Source organism: Blennius ocellaris (genome assembly GCF_963422515.1).
Source record: "Blennius ocellaris genome assembly, chromosome: 20".
Classification (NCBI taxonomy): domain Eukaryota; kingdom Metazoa; phylum Chordata; class Actinopteri; order Blenniiformes; family Blenniidae; genus Blennius; species Blennius ocellaris.
The window spans coordinates 19,221,930-19,241,512 of NC_137669.1; the positions used below are offsets into that span (position 1 = coordinate 19,221,930).

Here is a 19,583-nt window from a genome sequence, read left to right on the forward strand (position 1 = left end):
AACGCATTTTAGTGTTTGGAAGGTTGTGCAGGGAGCTTTGCTTTTATTTCGGACAAAAGAGTGAGTCGATGTATTATACAGGCGCGGGCGCATTGAATCCAAACACTGCCTTTCCAGACTGACTATAACAGCAATACATACAAAACTTTGTTCTCCTTCAGCCAGTGAGGACAAAAGGAAAGTCTCCAGTCTTTTAAGGCCCATTCATGCTTGATGTTAGACATACAAGGTCTTCATTTCTGTGTTCATTTCGTCCATATTTACAGAAGCTTAAGTACACGGACCAACAAACAAGTGCCACCAGTAACTAAAGGGGCATTGTTGCGTTAAGAATACGAACTGGCTGAAGGTCTTGATGAGTGGTTTTATGAAACTTTGAGGTTTGAACAGTCTACGAATAGTGCGCCCGGTGGTGTGGCGGTCCCTGGAATAGCGGGTAAACTCTACATGTTCCATTTTTCTTAAAGCAGCCAAGAACCTGGTTTAGAAACAGTGGCATGTAAGATGACTCTATTTAGTGAAAATCCATCCACAGTATTTGTTCATTGTCACATCATGGTATAATTGATCATTCAGTAGTATTATAGCAGCCTCATAAAGACCGTCCTACTCTGCCTCCGATTGGCTCGTCAGCCCTCATGCTGCATGGCAAACATAGACATCAACTCTTGAAATCAATGAACGCAGCGAGTCCTAGACAATTAGAGGAAGAGTAGGGTGGTTCATGGCTTCTTCATCCTCGGTAAAGAAATAGGCAATCTGGCTCATAGATACTGCTGAGTCATGCATCAGGAGCTATTGAAAGGGGGTGTATATACACCAGACCTCCCATCGACGGTGAAGGGTAGTGATGTTTACAATGTTTGAAGCACATGTATTTGTTATCATATGCAAGTAGAGCCTAACTGTCCCTATATACATGTCCAATATTAACAATAATGACTTATGAATTAACTTGTCACTGTAGTATCACATTTTTGGGGGTGGAACAAATGAATATTATCAAATTAGTAACGATACTGCATTGACTGAATGTTTATTGGTTCACATCCAGAGCACACAAGTAACACAGACTTATTTGGGGATTTCAGTAACTCCACGACGTGACAAGACCACTAAAACAAGAATTCATCAAGAATGATCTTCCATGAGCTCGTACAATACTGATGATGTCACACACCATCATTAAGATGAATTTATTTGACGTCCTTAAAAAAAAATACACCAAATAATCAGAAAGAATATTGAATATTGGCAACCTTAAAATGATACTGTAGAATGGAAAATATTAGTTTAGTCATTTTAGGTGTCATTTACTGAACTGATGCACTTTTTTTCCGGAAATGTTCCCATTAGAGGCCTGAAAGAGACACAGTCATTCATATCATCATTTTTTTTTTAAATAATGATAGAAAAAAGATCCAATTGTTCCCAATAACAAATTTGGAATGAGACACAAAAGTACCCAAATCATGGCTTGTACATGGCGCCTGCATGGAGACATCTGCTCCGTCTCTCACTGTTCCCCTCACATTCATTCACTGAACAGACTCTATTATCAGATATCTGCTTCTACTTTGAGCGCAGCACAACAAAGTCTGATTGCCTGTTGCATTTCAGTGCCATCAGATCAGTAACAACTGTGGGCCTGACCGCGGCCCGTGACGCTAAAAGGACACCTGTTCCTGTGTTTAGAGTTTGGATTTGATTTAGATGAAATGGCTGAATGCCTCAGTGCAGCTGAAAAACTGCACCTGCTGGGATTTTTTTTATTTTTTTATTTTTTGGGGGGGGTGACATTGTGTTCCACTCTGAATCTCCTCGGCATTACAGCTCAGCACTTTGTCGCACCAATTTTCTTTTGTTTAACCTGATCTAATCTTTGAAATTGCTTCCCTTTTCATATAGATTCACTCCCATTTGTTGTGCATTCCTCTTCATAGTCAAAGACCCTGCAGACACACAGGTGCTTTGATTTTGCACCTATCCTCAAGCTCAGAGCAGGAAATGCTCATTAAAAGTACAAGTGGAGCCATTAACGTTGATGACGTCTGATTAAATAGGCTTCCTTGAATACAATTCTAATTTATAAACAACAGCAAAGACTTGAAATTGCTCATCGCCTGCCCCTTCTGTGCTTTAGTGTCGCCACTACATGTTGCAGGGAAAACAATTGAAAGGCACCTTGACTATATAGTTTTGTGTTTGCTCCTTTATTAGAATGTCATTGCTATAAACGCAAGAGATAACCAGCTTAACATAGAGCCATTATGGTGCATTATGGGCCAATGATATAGGATGACATTGAAGGTGGTTTATTTATTCTGTTGTTTTGCTTACTAATAGCTGAAAAAGTATCAATACAAGGGGAGAGACTGAACGAGAGTACAATGTGTAACTGAGACCCTGTTTACGTGACGATTTAAGCCAAACATTCGTTTTTTGTTTTTTTTTTCTTTTGGGGGGGGTTCTGTTTACATGACAACGGTGCTCTGAGCCACTGACAACGCTACTTTTTGAAAATGGCTCCCAAGGTGGAACTTTTTGAAAATGCGCTGACTCCATGGAAAGATGGGAAAATACAACTACAGTTGATTGAAACAAAGTGAAGGCAGCTGGAGGTGTGTCAGCGCATCACACCCCAATTGCATAAAGAAATACAAGAGGATTTTGCTTTTCAATCATGAACTGTATATTCTGAGATTTTTAAAGACTCATCTCCTTGAAATTGCATCTCAGTGCAAGAACAGATCACTATTTGTCTTTTTTTTTTTTTTTTAGTTCATCTTAAAAATGTGTCTTGAGTTGTTAATAACTTTTCTGTTTGTGTTCTAAGAATGAGAATATCCCTGGTTAAAGTCTTTTTTCTTCTGTGTAAAGTTTGCATCTACTGTGCACAGGTTTTTTTTCTAGATATGCAGGCTACAACATTCAATCTTGAGGTACCGTCTTTTAAAAGGAAGATGGAAGGTGATTAGTTCCCTAAGATATATATATATATATATATATATACATATATTTTCCATTCGTACAGAAAGTGTAGCACCCGACACTTTCAGTTTTCTTTACCCACCCCGTCTTGAGGTTGTCGATGGCCTCCTCCACACCCTTCTGGTTGTTGCGGATCATGTACTGGTGCATGTTGGGATAGTTGGCGCGGATGTTCTCCTCGGTGCTGCCATTTGGCACCGTGCCGAAGCGCAGCGGTGGGTACTGCTCGGTGGGCTGCTGAAACTGCGCGGGAACAGGTGGGCGGAGATTAAAGTGGTATGATGGGAGAGGGGAAGGCAAAGAGAGGCAGTTAAAGTGCAGGAGTGGAGCTGCAGGAAAAATGGCGAAAGAGACTAAAAAGCCCTTCTTTTTTTTTTTTTTTTTCAGCGAGGGGCCTTTGTGCTACAGTTACAAGGCAACAACGACAGGAAACGACATACTTCATTCCACTTTTGTTAACTCTTTATTGATACTTTATTGGGAATTTTTTTAATTTGTTGGAGTACCACTCGAATCTCTGCGCTGCCAGCGCACACAGTTCTCCACACTGTCATGACTTCACACATCCGTCCAGCACAGATCGTACCTTCTTATCTGAGAGCCCTGACACCGTGTCAATGTACTCCTCCTGGATCATGAAGGCAGCCAGGTTGGCAGTGTAGGAGGCCAGGAAGATTACAGCAAAGAAGGCCCAAACCAGCACCTGCAGGAGGAGAGCAGTGGAGTAACATCAATGCTGGGAGAGCCTGACAGGTGTGAAACGGGTTTTAGGATTCCAGTGACACCCATTTCACGTTTTGACGTTTCTGCGCTAACCAACCGCTGAAAACTGTCCTGCCTGGAGGCTGGAGTCATGTTTGTCAGCACAGCAATTTAAGCCGCTGAAAATACCATTTCATTTGTCTTTTCAGGACTTGTACTGGGTGTAAATAGTAAAAGGGAGACATTAACACACTAAAATATACATTTTCTCAATTACATCTGAGCAGACGGTTCAACCACTTCTATGTCGACTGTACTTCCATTTTATTACACATGATCCTGTCCAGAAATAGTATATTCTCATCTCTGAAACACACAAAAAACACCAAAACAAATTAATTAATTTATTTTATTTTTATTTATTTATTTATTTATTTATTTGAGCAGTACACATTCTGCTCAAAAGGAGTGGGCTGAAGCAACAAGCTTATGAGCAGTAAAGTTATAAACCTTCTATGATAATAACCTGCCTATACAGGCAATCCTACAGGCACCATCTAATAGCTTCATTGTGGGGAATAAGATCATGCGCTCCCGCTTGTATTTATTGCTATTCTACACTTTAAGGTGACTGGTTGGCATTTGATGACATTGCGCTCCAGAGACTATAAACAGGGATCACCCACTGTGTCTTAAAAGACAATATGTACTCTCAAAGCATTTAGCAGTAATAGCAGATGGCACGAATCACATGCCAAGTGGAGCTGATTGCCTTTTGCCCCACTGCTATCTGACTGGTTATTTGCCACATCCTCTTGTCAGAAATTAATATTTTCTCTAAATGGGGAAGAGCAGCTGTGCTCCGTTAACTGTGTCATCTTCCGCAGCAAACATTCGGAAAAAGGGATTTGATGGGAAAAGCATATACATCAGAGGATATAATGTGACACCGGAGAGCAAATTCCTGGCTCAACGTCGTTTTTTTTGTGGTTTTTTTAGAGATTCTTTGGAGAATATAAAAAACGTAGCAACATTATACACAATAAATGTAACAAGGATAGTTGAATACTTCCCCTGTCTTTGATTGTGGCTTTTTAATTTAATTTCAAGCAAACGTCAACAATAAATATTTTAATCTCTGAGAGGAAGAATCTCCTCATTGGGATTGTGTAAAATGATTGCAAACACAATTGCACAAATGTATTTCTACCTCATGACGGTTGAAAATTCAGAAGGCAGCGTTTTGAAACAATCACATTGGAAACCAGGAAAACACCAAGAGCTGAGGCTGCATTCTTGTAATCCAACATCCACAATTGCGTGCATGCAACAGTCCAATGCAAACATTTAAGCACCTTTAAACTGTCTTTCTCCAGTCAGACTATCTGAAAAATGCATGTATGCAGATGATAGTGTAATAAATGTACACTTGATTGAAGCTTGAACAATCTCTGTTATTGTTGATCTGCTTGCACATGTTTAGAAAAAAATATTTACTATGACTGTAGTGTGAATGCACTGCACACTTCAGCAAAGTTGAGTTTTCCCTGTTGACACAGAGATGGAGAGCGGTCCATTTTGAAAATATTGGGACAGGAACTAAATGTTAAGCATAAATACTAAATAATGTGTTCTGGGAAAAAGCAAAGAAATATGGAAGTTACAAAGTGTGTTAACTTGCTTTATAAATGAGTTATTCTCAGAGCAGGACATTTTTCTAGTGTTTGTTTTGTTGGATTACTTCATGAGTAGATCATCTGAATACAATTACCACCATTGAGTAACCACAAGATATAATTAATGACAGTTGCAAGGAGTCTAAAAAAAATCAATTTAAAGGTTGTTTGAGGGTTTAGCATTAAGACACTCATGTGTTGTTTACTTTGCTTGAAGATGCTGCTCTGCTGTTGACATTCAGCCATGCAGCGAGACCGAGGCGTGGATTAGTCTTAACATTAACTGTGCACTTGCAGCCGGTGATGAACGGGGCTATTTGCTTCCACGGCACTGTGTGCTTGTGCCAAATGTTAATTTGCATAATTCTCTTAATGACAACGATGAAGAATTTACAATATCAGCTCTGGCTACTGAGGACTATTGTGAAAAAAAAAAAAACTATCTGGCTCAAGGGGATGAAGCACAGACTTTTCTATTGCATTGGTTCCCTGGTGACTAAAGAGACCTTTGTACCTTTGTAAAACCTATTAAATCTTTGATATGTGATATCAATAAAACATTGTTCTCAATTACCCATCAAGTGCAGGCTGAGCGACTCTGAACAGGGTTCAGCAGATATTAAAAATGAACGAATGAATAGATGTCATTTCATGACTAAACCTCCAATAAAAACTGGACTCATCTTGTTATTGCTGCTTGTGATTAGCTGCGATTGTCTCCAAAGGTTTGTCAGCCGGCGAGCACTGCAAAACTGGATCAGATTAGAGGTAACGGTGCTTTAACAGGTGAAAACATTAAACACGCTGTTGCATGTTCGCTGGATTTTTGTTACACTGGAATTGGATTAAGTAAATCATCAATTATGCTTTGCATTATTCAGCAGCCGCTGAGTGACATGCAGCAAACTTCCACATTTACAGAGAGAGAAACTAAAAGTAATCCTCTCCTTCCCTCATCTGACCTTGTTTTTGTGAAGCTCATTGAGCAGCTAATGAGTGCTTGAGATGATTTGGGTTTTTGTGAAAAGCACAACTTGGGAAGACAGTCGACACCTTGAGTTCTTCACCTCGTGTGGCCCTTTTGCTCTCACTTAGGGGATATTTGGGGTTTTTCACAGATTGTTCCTATCATGCTGTGAGAAGTGAGGTTCTTGGGACATGATGGTTAAGCAATAAATAAACAAATCCATTTCAACGTATACATAACATCATCATGTTCCTTCTCAATCTTTCTTTGTGTTTGATCGAGGAATTTTTATCACGTCACACCAAAATACCCCTTTTGAAAGTCCTTGGAGAATCTGTGGAAGATTTCAAAGCTTGGAATTATTGTATATCCTCCTGAGTAATCTGCTGGTGGGAATAATTGTAGTAATAGATTGGCAGCAATGATAAGGAAAATCAGATTTGGTTTCCTGAACTATTTTCCTTGGAGGGGTGTCATTTTAATTGTGAAACAACTCAGTCCTCCTGACAGTCATATGAAAGATGAACCACTGTAAATGACGTCACCATGATCTTGCTGGTGGTTCCTCTTGGATTCTCCACAGGTACAGAGTTGTTGAAGACCAGCGCCCAAAGCAGCCAAACGGATTTGCCAATAGTGAACTTTGATCCTCCAGACTCTGAAAGAGAGACGCAGGGACCGACAAATGTGTTTAGAAGGACTTGAATGAAGCATGTGTAGAAGATGGATGGTTCAATGGACATTTCTGCCCTCTATCTAGCTAACTGCTTTGGTAAGAGTATTTTTGGTGATGATCCTTGTGTTTTGTTAATTTTTTTTAAAGATTTCTCACTTTATCTCCTCACGGTTCCTTGTGATCCTTGACAATCAAACTCATATCTACCAAAACAATGACTAGACATTAACAAAATAAATAAGATTTATTCTGAATGGGCCTCTAGAGTCCAAAACCTCAGAAAGACAGTAAACATATGGACTCAAAGGCAGGACTTTCAACTTGCACAATGATCTAAGAACTGAATGTGGTTAGATGTTCAAACCGAAGTGATTGAGAAAAGCCTCATCTGGAGTTATTAATGCTGGCAGCAGACTCTCGTTTTGAAGGAGCAGTCATTAAGCTGCGAGGTCTCTGAAGAGCGAGAAGGCCGGAGAACAGAAGAACAAAAGGGACAGATGGAGTAATGCGGCTGCTTGTTAAATGTGAAAGACGAGGGTACGTCCTTCACTACAGAGTGAGTCGTCTTGTGCAAAAAGGTACAGAACAAATGTGGTTGATGAAGAAAAGCCAGAGACGATATAAAAGCTGGGGACTCATGCACAATGTATTTAACATGTGAAAGATACGTTTTTTGTTTGCTCAACCTGAACACCTACCTGTTTTTGGCCAAAAATAATATAAATAATAAAAAATAACAATATAGAACCTTTCTTTGAGAACTTTGCATGTTCTCTCTGTGCACCCACCGGTTCGCTCAGAGCAAAGACGTGTCCTTCCAAAGACCAAACATGAGTCGCCTCATGTTTGTCCTTTGACATGAACATGAAGATCTGCACTGCCGTTCTTCTATTGTTAGCTGAGAGTGGCTCGGAGTATTTTGACCTTAAGCTGGATGAAAGAAGTGTAGAAGATGTACAGATGGATAAACATAGATGTATAGATGCACTCAGACTATATTCAACTCTATGAATGAATGTGGGTTTTAATAAAGTAAACATAAGCTTCGCTCCTCACTTATTGCTTTATTTTTGATTTGTTTGAAAAAAATCCTTCAGGCATAAGACCTGCTCCTGCCCAACTATCAGATATATTCACCTCCAAGGTTTCTTCATACATCACTTTGAAGTCTATTCAAAACTAGAAGATGAAATAGAAGATCTGAAAACATGCATGTAGGGGATGTTTCAGCTCAGACGAGGCAACGTAAGTGACAACCGGCGACGAACAAACGCCCGACTGTCACCCTGACTCGTTTTAATGTCACTTGTTGTCAGTTTATTAGAAGGTAATGAATAACATTCCCAGGTGATTATTGAAAATGAATGCGGCTGCACACACGAGCAGTGAGCCCATGTTTGGAATAAACGAGGAAGCGACGAGTACTGTAAAACCGTCAAAATCCAACACCACCGCATCGTCAGCGCCCGTGTCATGAAAAATAAATAAACCCGATTGTGGGTGTGGAGTGATTGTTTTGACTCATGTACAGATACAAAAAAAAAAAAGAGAGAGAGAAAAAAGAAAAAGAGGAATACTTTGCATAATTTGAGCAGAAGCAGCCTCCTCAAATCAGCCCCCCTCGGCTTACATAACTGACAAAGTGACAAGTTGGTGATAATGTTGTGAAATGAGCAGTGGCGGCGGGTTGATTGGCGTGCCGATGCTGGAGTGACTCCGTCTCTTACTCTTGGCACTCTGCAGGCTGCGGTTGTATCCCACGGGGCTGAAGAACTCGAAGATGAAGACGGTGACAGCCACCACCGACAGGCACATCACAAACATCATCACCCACACTGCTGGGCTATAGGGCTCTGCAACACACACACACACACATGGAAAGTTTCAGAAGTTTGCCTGTGAAGTAGCACATTACTAATCATAATAACTGGACTGTGAGCCTTGTGACCAAGTAAAGAATACATTAATGTCCAGAATTAGTAATAAAAGTGCAAACACTTTGATTGTGTGTAGTTCATGGGAAAGTGGAGTTGATCAGAGAGAAAAGAAACCTCCATGGTAAACAGACTCAGAGATGAGCAACGATTGGGAAGAGACTGAGAGAGAGCACAACAACTTTAAAATAGGGAACACAATGGAGGCTGATGGGACCTTGAAGTGTAGATAAGAAGCAGAGTTCACTGTTGGAGAGACCATAGAACCAATAATCGAAACCGCCAGCAGCTCAGGGTGACCCGAGTCAGTTGAACTCCTAATGTTAACAAAAAAAACAAAACAAAGTCTCAAACTCTGAAAACGAGACTGTTTTGTATCCTTAACTGGAAGCTGGTTCCTCAAAAGTTTGAAGTGTTCTGCCGGGACAATATGGTGCTGGCAGCTGTTTAGGATACAATGCAGCTTGGTTCTTAAAACAATGTTGTCAAATTCCATTTTAGATCCAGGAAGGCAAAACAAAGAGAGACCAATATGAGAGATAATGGTTAAAGAAACAGTTGTTGCTCATTCACACTTCAAACAGTAAAATCTTCATTCATATTGTAGGTGGTTTTCCAGCAATCCGTGTGAGCTCTATATCAAGTCTTATCTCCAAATTCCTGAGGGAAAAGAGGTCTTTAACAACAAAACGTGCTCCTCTAACTCAGCCTATCTCGAACCGTCTGCTGTTTGCAGCTGAGCAGGACGTGTTCTTCGTGTTTCCGGAGCTCTTTCTCTTGAAACAGCTGCTGTACAAGGCCGCAAGTGACTCACGAACCAGAACAGTACAGTGGTGGGCTGAAATGCCACACAATGAGATAAAAACTTTTGGTGAAGTTTTGAAAAGTAGGGGTCAGCTGCGGGTGGTGAGTCTCCGGAGGTTTGGTACAACAAATGAACAGTTTTGTATTCTCACATTACTTTTCTTCTTGGGGGGAAAAAAAAGCCGTTATCCAGCTTCAAAATCAACCTGGTTTTTAATTTTCACTGGATTTTTGAGAGGTAAAATGTGTTTTCCAGAAATTAAATAAACGTCACCATCGCAATCCTTTAAATACTTGGGATATCTGCATCATGATTGTTCAGTAGAGAGTATTTCAGCTCTAGAGCTCTGACATATTCGCAGATTTCACAAAGTCTAACATAAGATTGTTAAAATTATGACATATGAGAAGAAACCAGCGCCCAGAAAGAACATGCAATTACTGATTTATTTACTTATGATTACAGTAATTTAAAAACAGTTTTCCACTTTCATCAGTTTCCACCAATATAATACAATCACAAGCCATTTGAAAGTAATTCACAATTTTAGATCAACTTGTTCAGGTTTTTGACAATACATCTAAACAACCTAGAATTTAAAAATACTCTTTTGCACTAAAACACTAGTACACATTTAGTGTTATTTTGCATAAAATAAAAGGCCATTCCATAGCAACTAACAACAAATCTAATTTATTCCTCTTTTAAAAGCCAGATATTTAGCCAAAAATAAACCCCTCTCTTCTGAGCTCCCCTTCTGCCTCAAATAAACTGTAACCATATAATATTAGAAAATAAATCTCCGTTCCTCAGTCTGATCTGTGTTGTGCTGACCTCCGTCTCTACGGGAAACTATTAGAAAAATGTTGGCTGTGATGAACTCTGGCTTACTTTGTTGGCTAAAGTCTCAGAGGAGTGATTTAAGCAGCTTGGCAGACGAATAAACAAGTTGAATTTCATGCTGCAAAAAATGAGGATGAACAAAGGAGAAGACAGAGACGGAGTGAGCCCCATGAAAACGGGTCCGATTCTCTCGGCTGTTCGTTCCGCCGCGTCCATGTCAGCTCAGACTCTGACACAAGCTGCCAAAATGAAAAACACTTCCTGTGTGAAGGAATAAGAGGTGAGACGTGCCTCCAACAAGCACATGCTACAAATACGGAGAAGCATTTTTTTTTTTTTTTTGAAGGCTTATATAAGCCACCCAAAAAAAATTATGAACATTCTGAGAGCTTCAACTACTTTCTATGAAATGCTTTACAATGTCTCTGCACACAAATGGGATGAAAATGTGAGAAATAGTGAATAGATCATCTTGAAATAACTGAAATTTCAATAATGACTTCATATCATATTCATATGGGTGGGAAGGCTGGCGAACGAATACTTTTGGCAATATAGCGTAGTCTATGTAGCGAAGGTTAACGGTGATAGGATTGATTAAATGCAAAGAAATGAACTCCTCAAGGGGATTAAAACAGAAAATGTGATTGAAATATGAATCAGCTGGTCTCAGTGTTTCCTCACAGCAAAAGGAGCCGTGTTTGATTCTCCTGCTTTCTGAAGACAAACCCGGGAAGTTAATTTTCTCTGAATTGGTCGCGTGTGTGGTAGTTTGTCTCTATGTTATCTCTATGATGTTATCCAGCCTCGCTGTTCTCACCATGAATAGTGTGGTTATGGAAGAAAAATATCCATCTATGTGATGGATTATCAGCTCTGTATCTATTTCAGGAAAAAATAAATATTAGTTAACTAAACAAAACCTCGCTTTTACATCACTTACATTCATCTTTAATTTGCTTTCAGGATTAAGTGTCATTTCTTGGCTGCATGACAAAGCATGGCAGCCGCCTATTACAGAAAGCCTCCAGGCACAGAAAGGAAGGAAATAGTTTCCCGTCATCTTGTCTGTCTGTGGGAACAAAAAAAAAAAAAAAATATGGGTGCCGGTGTAACTGCAGGAGTGAGCAGACACTTCAGAGATTTTCCAAATTAGTGAAGGATGTTGCTGCTGTGATTGACAGCTGCAGCGTTGGCAGCCGAACCCGGAGAGGTCGACTCCTCCACCCCTTCATCTCTCCGCCTCGCATCCAGGAACAGACACTAAATCAAACCTGTGCGGCGACGAGGAGAAGTTTACATGCGAGGCTTTTAGCTTTGGTTTTTCCAAGCAGAGACAAATGTTGATGAAACATGTGGAGAGAAGCTCAGGATTTATCCAGTAAACCCGCAACCAGACAGAGTTACTGGGCTTTTAAGGACGTACGAGCTGCCAAACATTCTCTGCCACCAGGACTTTAATTCCCACTGGATTTGGGGGGGGGGGCTATGTCATCGCTGCTGAAACAAGTGTCATTTTTTTTTTTCATGCATCATTTATTTCTACTCAGTCTTTAATGATCTAGCATTTTATTAAATTTGGCTTGACATGTATGATGTATAAACTCTTCCACACGCACTATATTCATAACTAAAGAGCTGAAATGTAAATGTTTGAGGAGGCGAGGACGACAATGAAGATGTCTCATGTTAATTGGATTTCTTCGAAACATGTAAGAACGGGAACATTTTGAAAGAGGGAATTAAATTTCAAGCATAGAGACATTTTTTTATAGCGATCAAGGTACCATGTTTACACAACCTCGTTTTGAAAACAATGTCCATTACACGCACTTTTCATTAACAATGGCAGATACATTCGTACGGACAGACGACCAAGTAGGATCGTGAGTCCAAATTGCCTGCAAGTCACGTGCACGTGTGTGACTTCTATTCATTTACGTGTCTCCAAAATAAAAGTCCAAAAGAAATGAAAATGCTGTGAGAATCAGTGCAACATGCGAAGAGATTAAATCACTCCGGATTGATGATCGACAGATACTTATTGAGAAATATTCAAAAAGTGTTCAACTTGTTCATTTATTTCTTAAATGAGATGAAAATGTAGGTTTTTGGTTTTAAATATCTCAATTCAGGCAACTTACAGTTTGGATATAATGTAAATATAAGTTTGCACAAATTACTCATTGGGACATTTAATGTTGGCTTCATTTGCTGTAGTAATTATAGCATAAGGAACATTTTTGGAGAATTAAAAAAAAGTAAAAACTCAATCAATGTGGGATTCAATATTTAAGTTTTAATGTTAAAAATGGGGAAAAGACCATTGCTGACAAGATGAAAAGTTGGAAATACACATTCAAAAAAGAAGGATTTATCATGTATCGGGTTTATCTCAAGTAATTCAACTTGTTCCACTGAAACTGAGGGAAAGTCAATCAGCATGTTGGACAAATAGATGACAATGTTTGCGTCCATTGACTGAAGAAAAGCTTTTCAGGACTGTTTCATCTGGCCCAGTACTGAATGCACCGGGAGCAACATGTTAAACCAAAGAATCGTGTGCAAACATGCATCTGCGTGAAGGAGATACGATTTTAATAATTCATGCTTTACTTCTGTTAACTGATGGCTGAAAGACTGAAGATTACAGCCAGTGCTTTTATTATATTCCATGATGTACCTCTAAGTGGCCGAGCGTGACTTGTAATGTTCTTTTGCGGAGCGTTTTTGTAAAACATTGAGATTTGAGTGTGACGCTGAGCTTGTTTGTTAAATAGTGTTTTAGTGGTAGCCCCGGGAAAAGCAATTTAAAAGTGATTTGAAGTATTTGATTACATTCTGTGGAACGGAGCTTTTATCAAATTATTGAGCAAGGCACAACTTCCAGGGTTGTGTCAGTGGGATACTGGTGAGTACTCTCCCCGAGTTTCTTTGTGGAGTTTGCATGTTCTCGCTGTGCATGTGTGGGTTTTTAAAGAAGTTCCTACTGCAATCCATGAGGTTAGTTCATGATTCAAAGGCCTGGAGGTGTTCGCATGAACCCTTATGTTTCTCTTACATTGCAGAAGCATGTAGTTAAGAGTAAATGAATGCATTACATGTCATGTAAAACATTACATACATATATTCATAGTATTTGTACATTTCCGATGAGGTTGGATTTTTCAGTCTAGGAACATCAACTGTGCATGAATCAGCTCAACATGTGGAGTGTATTGATGAGTTGGCCTTCCAGTGGAAATACTGCCTTTTTAGTTTAACGCAGCCACAAGGCCCCGTGCGCCTCTGGTTAAATCAAATTTACCTTTACAAAAGAAGAATGCCGGGACGTAATTACACGCCGCACGGCAAACACTGAAGGTTGCATTTGATTTATAGTCTTTCATTCGGGAAAGAAGTCTGAAGAAGCTTCTGGTTGTTTTCCAAAGTGCTGTCAGCCTTGAGTTAAGGTGCTTCTGTGTTTTATGTTGCATTTATGCACTCTCTCAGAGTTTGGTTCCAAGCATCTATATATTCCCTTTAGACCTGAGTCTGTCACATATGTATATAATCAAGGTTAATCATGTATTGACCACATTTTCCTCGTGTCTTCATGTCGTTTGCCAGTTTGAAACTTTAAGATTATTTGATGGAATTGTTGGAAATGAACACGGGTGCTTTTTTTTAGCCAAGTCGCTCTTTATACCACCTCATTTATGCTTTAACCTGGAAAAAAAAGCACACAAAAAATGTGAAAAATGAATGTTCCCAATTCGGATGTCGTCTATTGTAGCATGTCAGACTAATGACCAGAAAATGATGTTCATTTTAGAAATATGCAGAGGAAAGTCAAATGTAGGGCAACAGTTTGAATATTACACATTAAATTGAAGGACTTTATAAGATGTGACAAGAGGATTGTAGGAGCTCGAACAGAAAATGCATCTACAAATTGTGAGTTAATCTGATTTGATATTATAATGCAAACCTAGTGATTCATTGCTTCTTCTACTACTGTTCAGACATGTTTTATTAGATATATGTTATATTTGTGTATTTTGTGTATACTTAGATATAGATTAATATTTACAAGGGGATATATAAATATATATGATCAAATCTGAAAACTAAGTGTTGAAATATCAGTTTTGAAGTATATTATTTAGTGCTCTTGAGACATATGAGATGGAGAAGATCAATTTTAAAACCGTCTTCCTTCATATCATCACATGAACTTAAACGGCACATTTCCACAGCTTCAATAGTCTGAAATCTTTATGCCGCCACATTCACCCACATATCGAGCGCCGTGCGGTTAGGTTCTCGAATCTAAGTGTGAGACAGGGGATCCAACCGGCAACCTTGGCATTAAAACACAACTTGCTTTATCGCCTGAGCCACAGCTGCTCAGTCCAGCTCCAGTCAGGTGTCGGTGCCAGTGAACAATCCACGGCGGCGAGCAGGGTTAAGGTCGGGGTTAATGAGGCTGATGTGCCCTTCCTCAAGGGCATTTTTGGCTGCAGCGACTATCATTCCGTATTCGATCTGCTCGCCAGGATCCCTCCCAGAACATGTTTTAGTGATTCCAAAGTGGTGCCCTTCATTCCGTCGGTGAACAGAGGAGGATGTGAGCGAGGGCTCGCCACACTTTGAACCACAGCACAGAAAGAATAAAAGTGGCAAAGGACAAGCACACAGTTATGGATGACATGTCACCGGCTGAGTTCACATTAACATAATGGCGCCATTACAGCCTGTAATTAGAGTGAGGTATTCTTCAATTAAAACGTTGACATGAATGCTGTTAATATTCCATTTTCCATATGGAACATGTGGTACCGAAGATTATTCCTGCGGGGAGTCTTGCTGCCATGGTGTGCACCAAAGTGTTCACTATGCAGACATTATGTGACACAGAGCACACCTGAAACACAAGAGTGCCTAAGTTAGTGTTGTCTGTTAATGAAATTAATGGTTGCTGAAATTAAAATGTAACAAGTTTCTTTGGAGAGTAGTGTTTGGATTACCTCTGCTCAGTCAGTGTGTCACTGTGAGTGAGTGAGTCATTCTGATGACTGACTCATTCTGATGACTGACTCACTCACTCATGTTCAGCTCAAGTTATATCAGTTTGTTTGAGGAAGATGCTGGAAAATGCTCTAAATGCTTTCAAATAATACTGTCTGGCCAAGTAATGGCAACAGAAAGAAGACAAAAACAGCTGAAATGAAGACAACATGTTTTTTTGATAATGCATTAAAGCCACTATTTCTACAAGTTAATATTAATGCTAATGAAGTCAGCCTGCAGAACAACTAGAGCTCTTTTTTTTTTCATCGGATCTGGCAAGTTGTCTTTTAACAGGAAACTTATTTTTGCAGTCGAGGGAATGGGACGGTAACAAAACAAACAAAAAAAACCACATTGATGTTAAAAATACAATGAAAATGGTCAAAGCAGGTGCAACACAGGTTGAAGTGCTTCAGCAGTGTGTGAGTCAGTTCACACTCGGCAGGTTGAGTTCAATTAAAGCGACGCCCGGTGCGACTGCTCTGTTGGTGTGGTTCATTTGTGGAGGTGCGAGTGTCGCCACTTCCAGCCCCGGTGCATGTTTGTTTGGTTGAGAAACGCCCGGGAGGAGAAGATCGCAGTCAGATTCCAAACAGAAAATGGATGGATCGATGTTGTTGAAACCAAATAAAACATCTGACAAGAGTAAACAACATTTTTTTTGGGGTGGAGCCACAGAGATATTCCTCCATTTCTGACTCCACTATATTTTTCAAACTGCCAGTGTGAAAACCCAACAATAATACCCCGATCACATTTAGCTCTGCGTGCTACAATCATGATCGCGTGATCAAAACACAAGAAGAATATAACGGCAGGTCGGATATTCGAGGCCACACGACAACATTTTCAAGTGAAAACGTAAAAGTTGTGTTGCGTTTTGGGGGTCCGTTTACACAATGGCAGTGCTCAGAGACACTGACAACACAACTTTTTGAAAACAGAACCCGAAGTGGGCCTTTTTGAAAATGGGGTTATCGCCATCCAAACGGGGGGTAGCAACATAGGAATAAGACCCCCATTCAGATTCAGGATGGACCTCCTGTGTGGAGTTTGAGGTTGATACTTACTTCAAGGTAAATGTTCAGACTGGAAAAAAAAAAAATATATATATATCGTTCTGTTTGTAAAACTGGCTGTCATAGAGTTTGACACTAACAGATTACAGACCGCCATCCGTGAAGTGCTACTTCACCATGAAGCCAAACATTTCACTGGACTTATTACTTGTAAAAGCATGTATGTGTTTTTGTTTTTTTGTTTGTTTCATTCTTCTATTGGCTGCAACTAAATGCAGCAACTCTCGAGAGCTCTCAAGAAAGCAGTTGGTGGTTTGGTCTGAGAGGTCGGCTTTACTGTCGGTGTGTAAAAGCTTTTACGTTTGAATTGTCGATATGCGAGACAGCCTCGCTGCTGCAGTCAATCATTCAATTCCACATATACACACACACACAGCAGCACAGTGTGAGCTGCCTGTATGCTTATATAGGAAGAATTGAAGGTTAAAGTTAAGAGGAACTACTACTTTGTACAAAGAGCTCATTTATGGTGCAGTAAGTATATTTAGATTTAAATTTGAAGACTTATACCAACATGTACAGCAACCTATCAAGCAACCTTGACAGAGAAAGAAAATAGAAATTCATTTTATCTATTTATTTATTTATATTGAAAATCTTTTTTTTTATTTCACCACTGTGACAGCATGAAAGCAAGAGAGATGGATGGAAGTAAAACAATTAACAGAAATTTTGCACTAAAAGTAAAATCAAGCAAATGATGTGTATTAAAGAGAGTTTTTTTTCTAAATCACAATAAACTGAGTTTTCATAATCTCTCTCTACCTGCTCAGGTTTTCTTTAGGTCCAACGATACGCTTGTTAACTGAAATAGTATCTCTAAACTGGATTACATCAGACGTGCCCAAAGCCAAGATCAGATTTTACACAGTTCACTCCCTCTGTCCGAGATGAATTCCCATTTTTAGGAATGGTATCAACATCACTGTTTTGCATTCATGGGAATTATATTCTATGTCGACCATTACCAGCCATCTGTATCATTTATCATGAACCGTTTGCTTTGATTAAGTATTTTCTTGTACCATGATATAATAGACACCATGACACAAAACACACCAATGCATAAGTCATCACAGTGATCATGCAGATAGAGAGAGTCAAAACTATATTTACTGGTGACAGGTTTTTTAAGAATCTATCATCAACTATTTGCAATTTCATGGTCTGTGTGCATTGTCACTGTGCACAGACGCTCCACCACGCAAAGGCGCACCGTCACTGAATTATTTTATTCAACACAAATCCTCCTCAGAAAGAAAATATTCCCCAGCAGAGTCAATATTTTTCTGAGCACCTTAACTAAGTACTTCACAAACCGTGACGAAAAACCTCAGTGTTTCAGGTGTTATGTACTTTACTCTGCGTTTTAGCTGATTGTCGGGTTATGCCGCCGTCCCTCTCCACTCTCATTCTCCTGACGACACTCTCTGCTTCGCTGACACACAGGGCCAATTTCAAATGCCTTTTTTCCCCCAAAATAAATAAATAAATAGAATACAAACATGTCTACACTTGATGGCAAGATTGAAACCACATCTGTGTGCCATCTCCTGGTAGCAGAGAGGAACAAGTAACACATTAGGAGCTACTTGCTGGTTAATCAAACTATGGACTGATGGAAGTCAGGTCAAAAGAGCTGTAATGTATTGGAATATATCATCTGCATATAAACTTATTGGGTCCAAATAATAAAATTCAGTTTGAATGAGGAGGCTAAACTCTGATAGAATTGTCCCAACTTGTGATCAGAATAACGTCCAGTTATGTGTGCCCAGTAATAATAATCAGTGTTATTTGGAAATAGTAATTAGTTACTGAAAACTGTCATGAGAAAATAATCCAGTTATTTTATGGATAACTTATTTTCAAAAGTAATTAGTTATTTGACTTTAGTTACTTTTCAAAAACATGATGCATAGCCTGAACTCGCTATTATGCATTAGACATTACAGCTTCTTTTCTATTTGTTCTGCACATTCATATAAAACTGAATCAAATGAAGCACTTTTTTTTCTTATGAACCCGTTTTGTTCATTTAATCTTTTAACTTCATGCACTTCATTGCATCATGCAGAAGTTAAATTAAATGCAACAGTCTCTGACATTGAACATTTAAACCTATTTTCTGAACTTTACACCAGATTTTAATGAAATAAAGCAACTATTTATTCTGTTAACTTGTGTGTGGTTTTTCTTCTTTTTTTTTTTTTGCATATTCCAGCATATACAATTAAAAAAAATAATTTAAAAAGTAGGATATGTACTCCTATAACCCAAATAGATAAATGAATGTCCAGGGTTTTCTCACTGAGTTTCTCTTTCCGGTATCATCGGAATGTAATGTCGTCAGAATGCTGTAGACAGTAATCAGATTACAGCAACACATTACTTGTAACGTGTCGCTACCCATCATTAGTTCTAATAGATATCATGACCGACTTAGACGTTGTTTTGATTCAGTAAAGTACAACTGAAATGTGGCTCAGTTTCAGAGTTTTAGCTGCTGACTCCTGGCTTTACCACAACTCATCTCATTGTCCGCATACTTGCTTTGGCACAGGTATTTTTTCGCTGTTTGCCCTTCCTGATGCGACCTGAGCAGCCGTGGTTTCAGGACTCACAGCAGGGGTTTACGAGCCGTTACAGCTGGGGCATGCTACTTTTTCCACTGATAGAATATCATATTTTTAGTGTTAATTCTTTCCTTTTTCACTCTTTTCACGTCCTTTTTCTTCTTCTATGTCACTGGCTCTGTAAGGTTTCCCTGCAGGAGCTGTTATCAGTTTATAAAAACAAAAAAGTAAAAAAAAAAAAAAAAAAAAGTCCTGCAACTTCATTCGCAGCATTTTGTCTTT

The 19,583-nt window shown here is 39.3% G+C and overlaps 1 protein-coding gene across 1 annotated transcript in view; it reads right to left on the reverse strand.

Annotated features, from left to right (window-relative positions):
* The window catches only part of LOC308144668 (glutamate receptor ionotropic, NMDA 2D-like), a gene marked incomplete at both ends in the record, with an annotated part of 123,844 nt that overhangs the window by 20,083 nt on the left and 84,178 nt on the right, over positions 1 to 19,583 (reverse strand). Inside the window, 4 exons of the mRNA XM_080515848.1 lie at positions 3,074 to 3,234; positions 3,578 to 3,694; positions 6,882 to 6,994; positions 8,740 to 8,865. Coding sequence (XP_080371974.1) covers positions 3,074 to 3,234; positions 3,578 to 3,694; positions 6,882 to 6,994; positions 8,740 to 8,865 — 517 coding nt within the window. The remainder of the gene's footprint in view (positions 1 to 3,073; positions 3,235 to 3,577; positions 3,695 to 6,881; positions 6,995 to 8,739; positions 8,866 to 19,583) is intronic.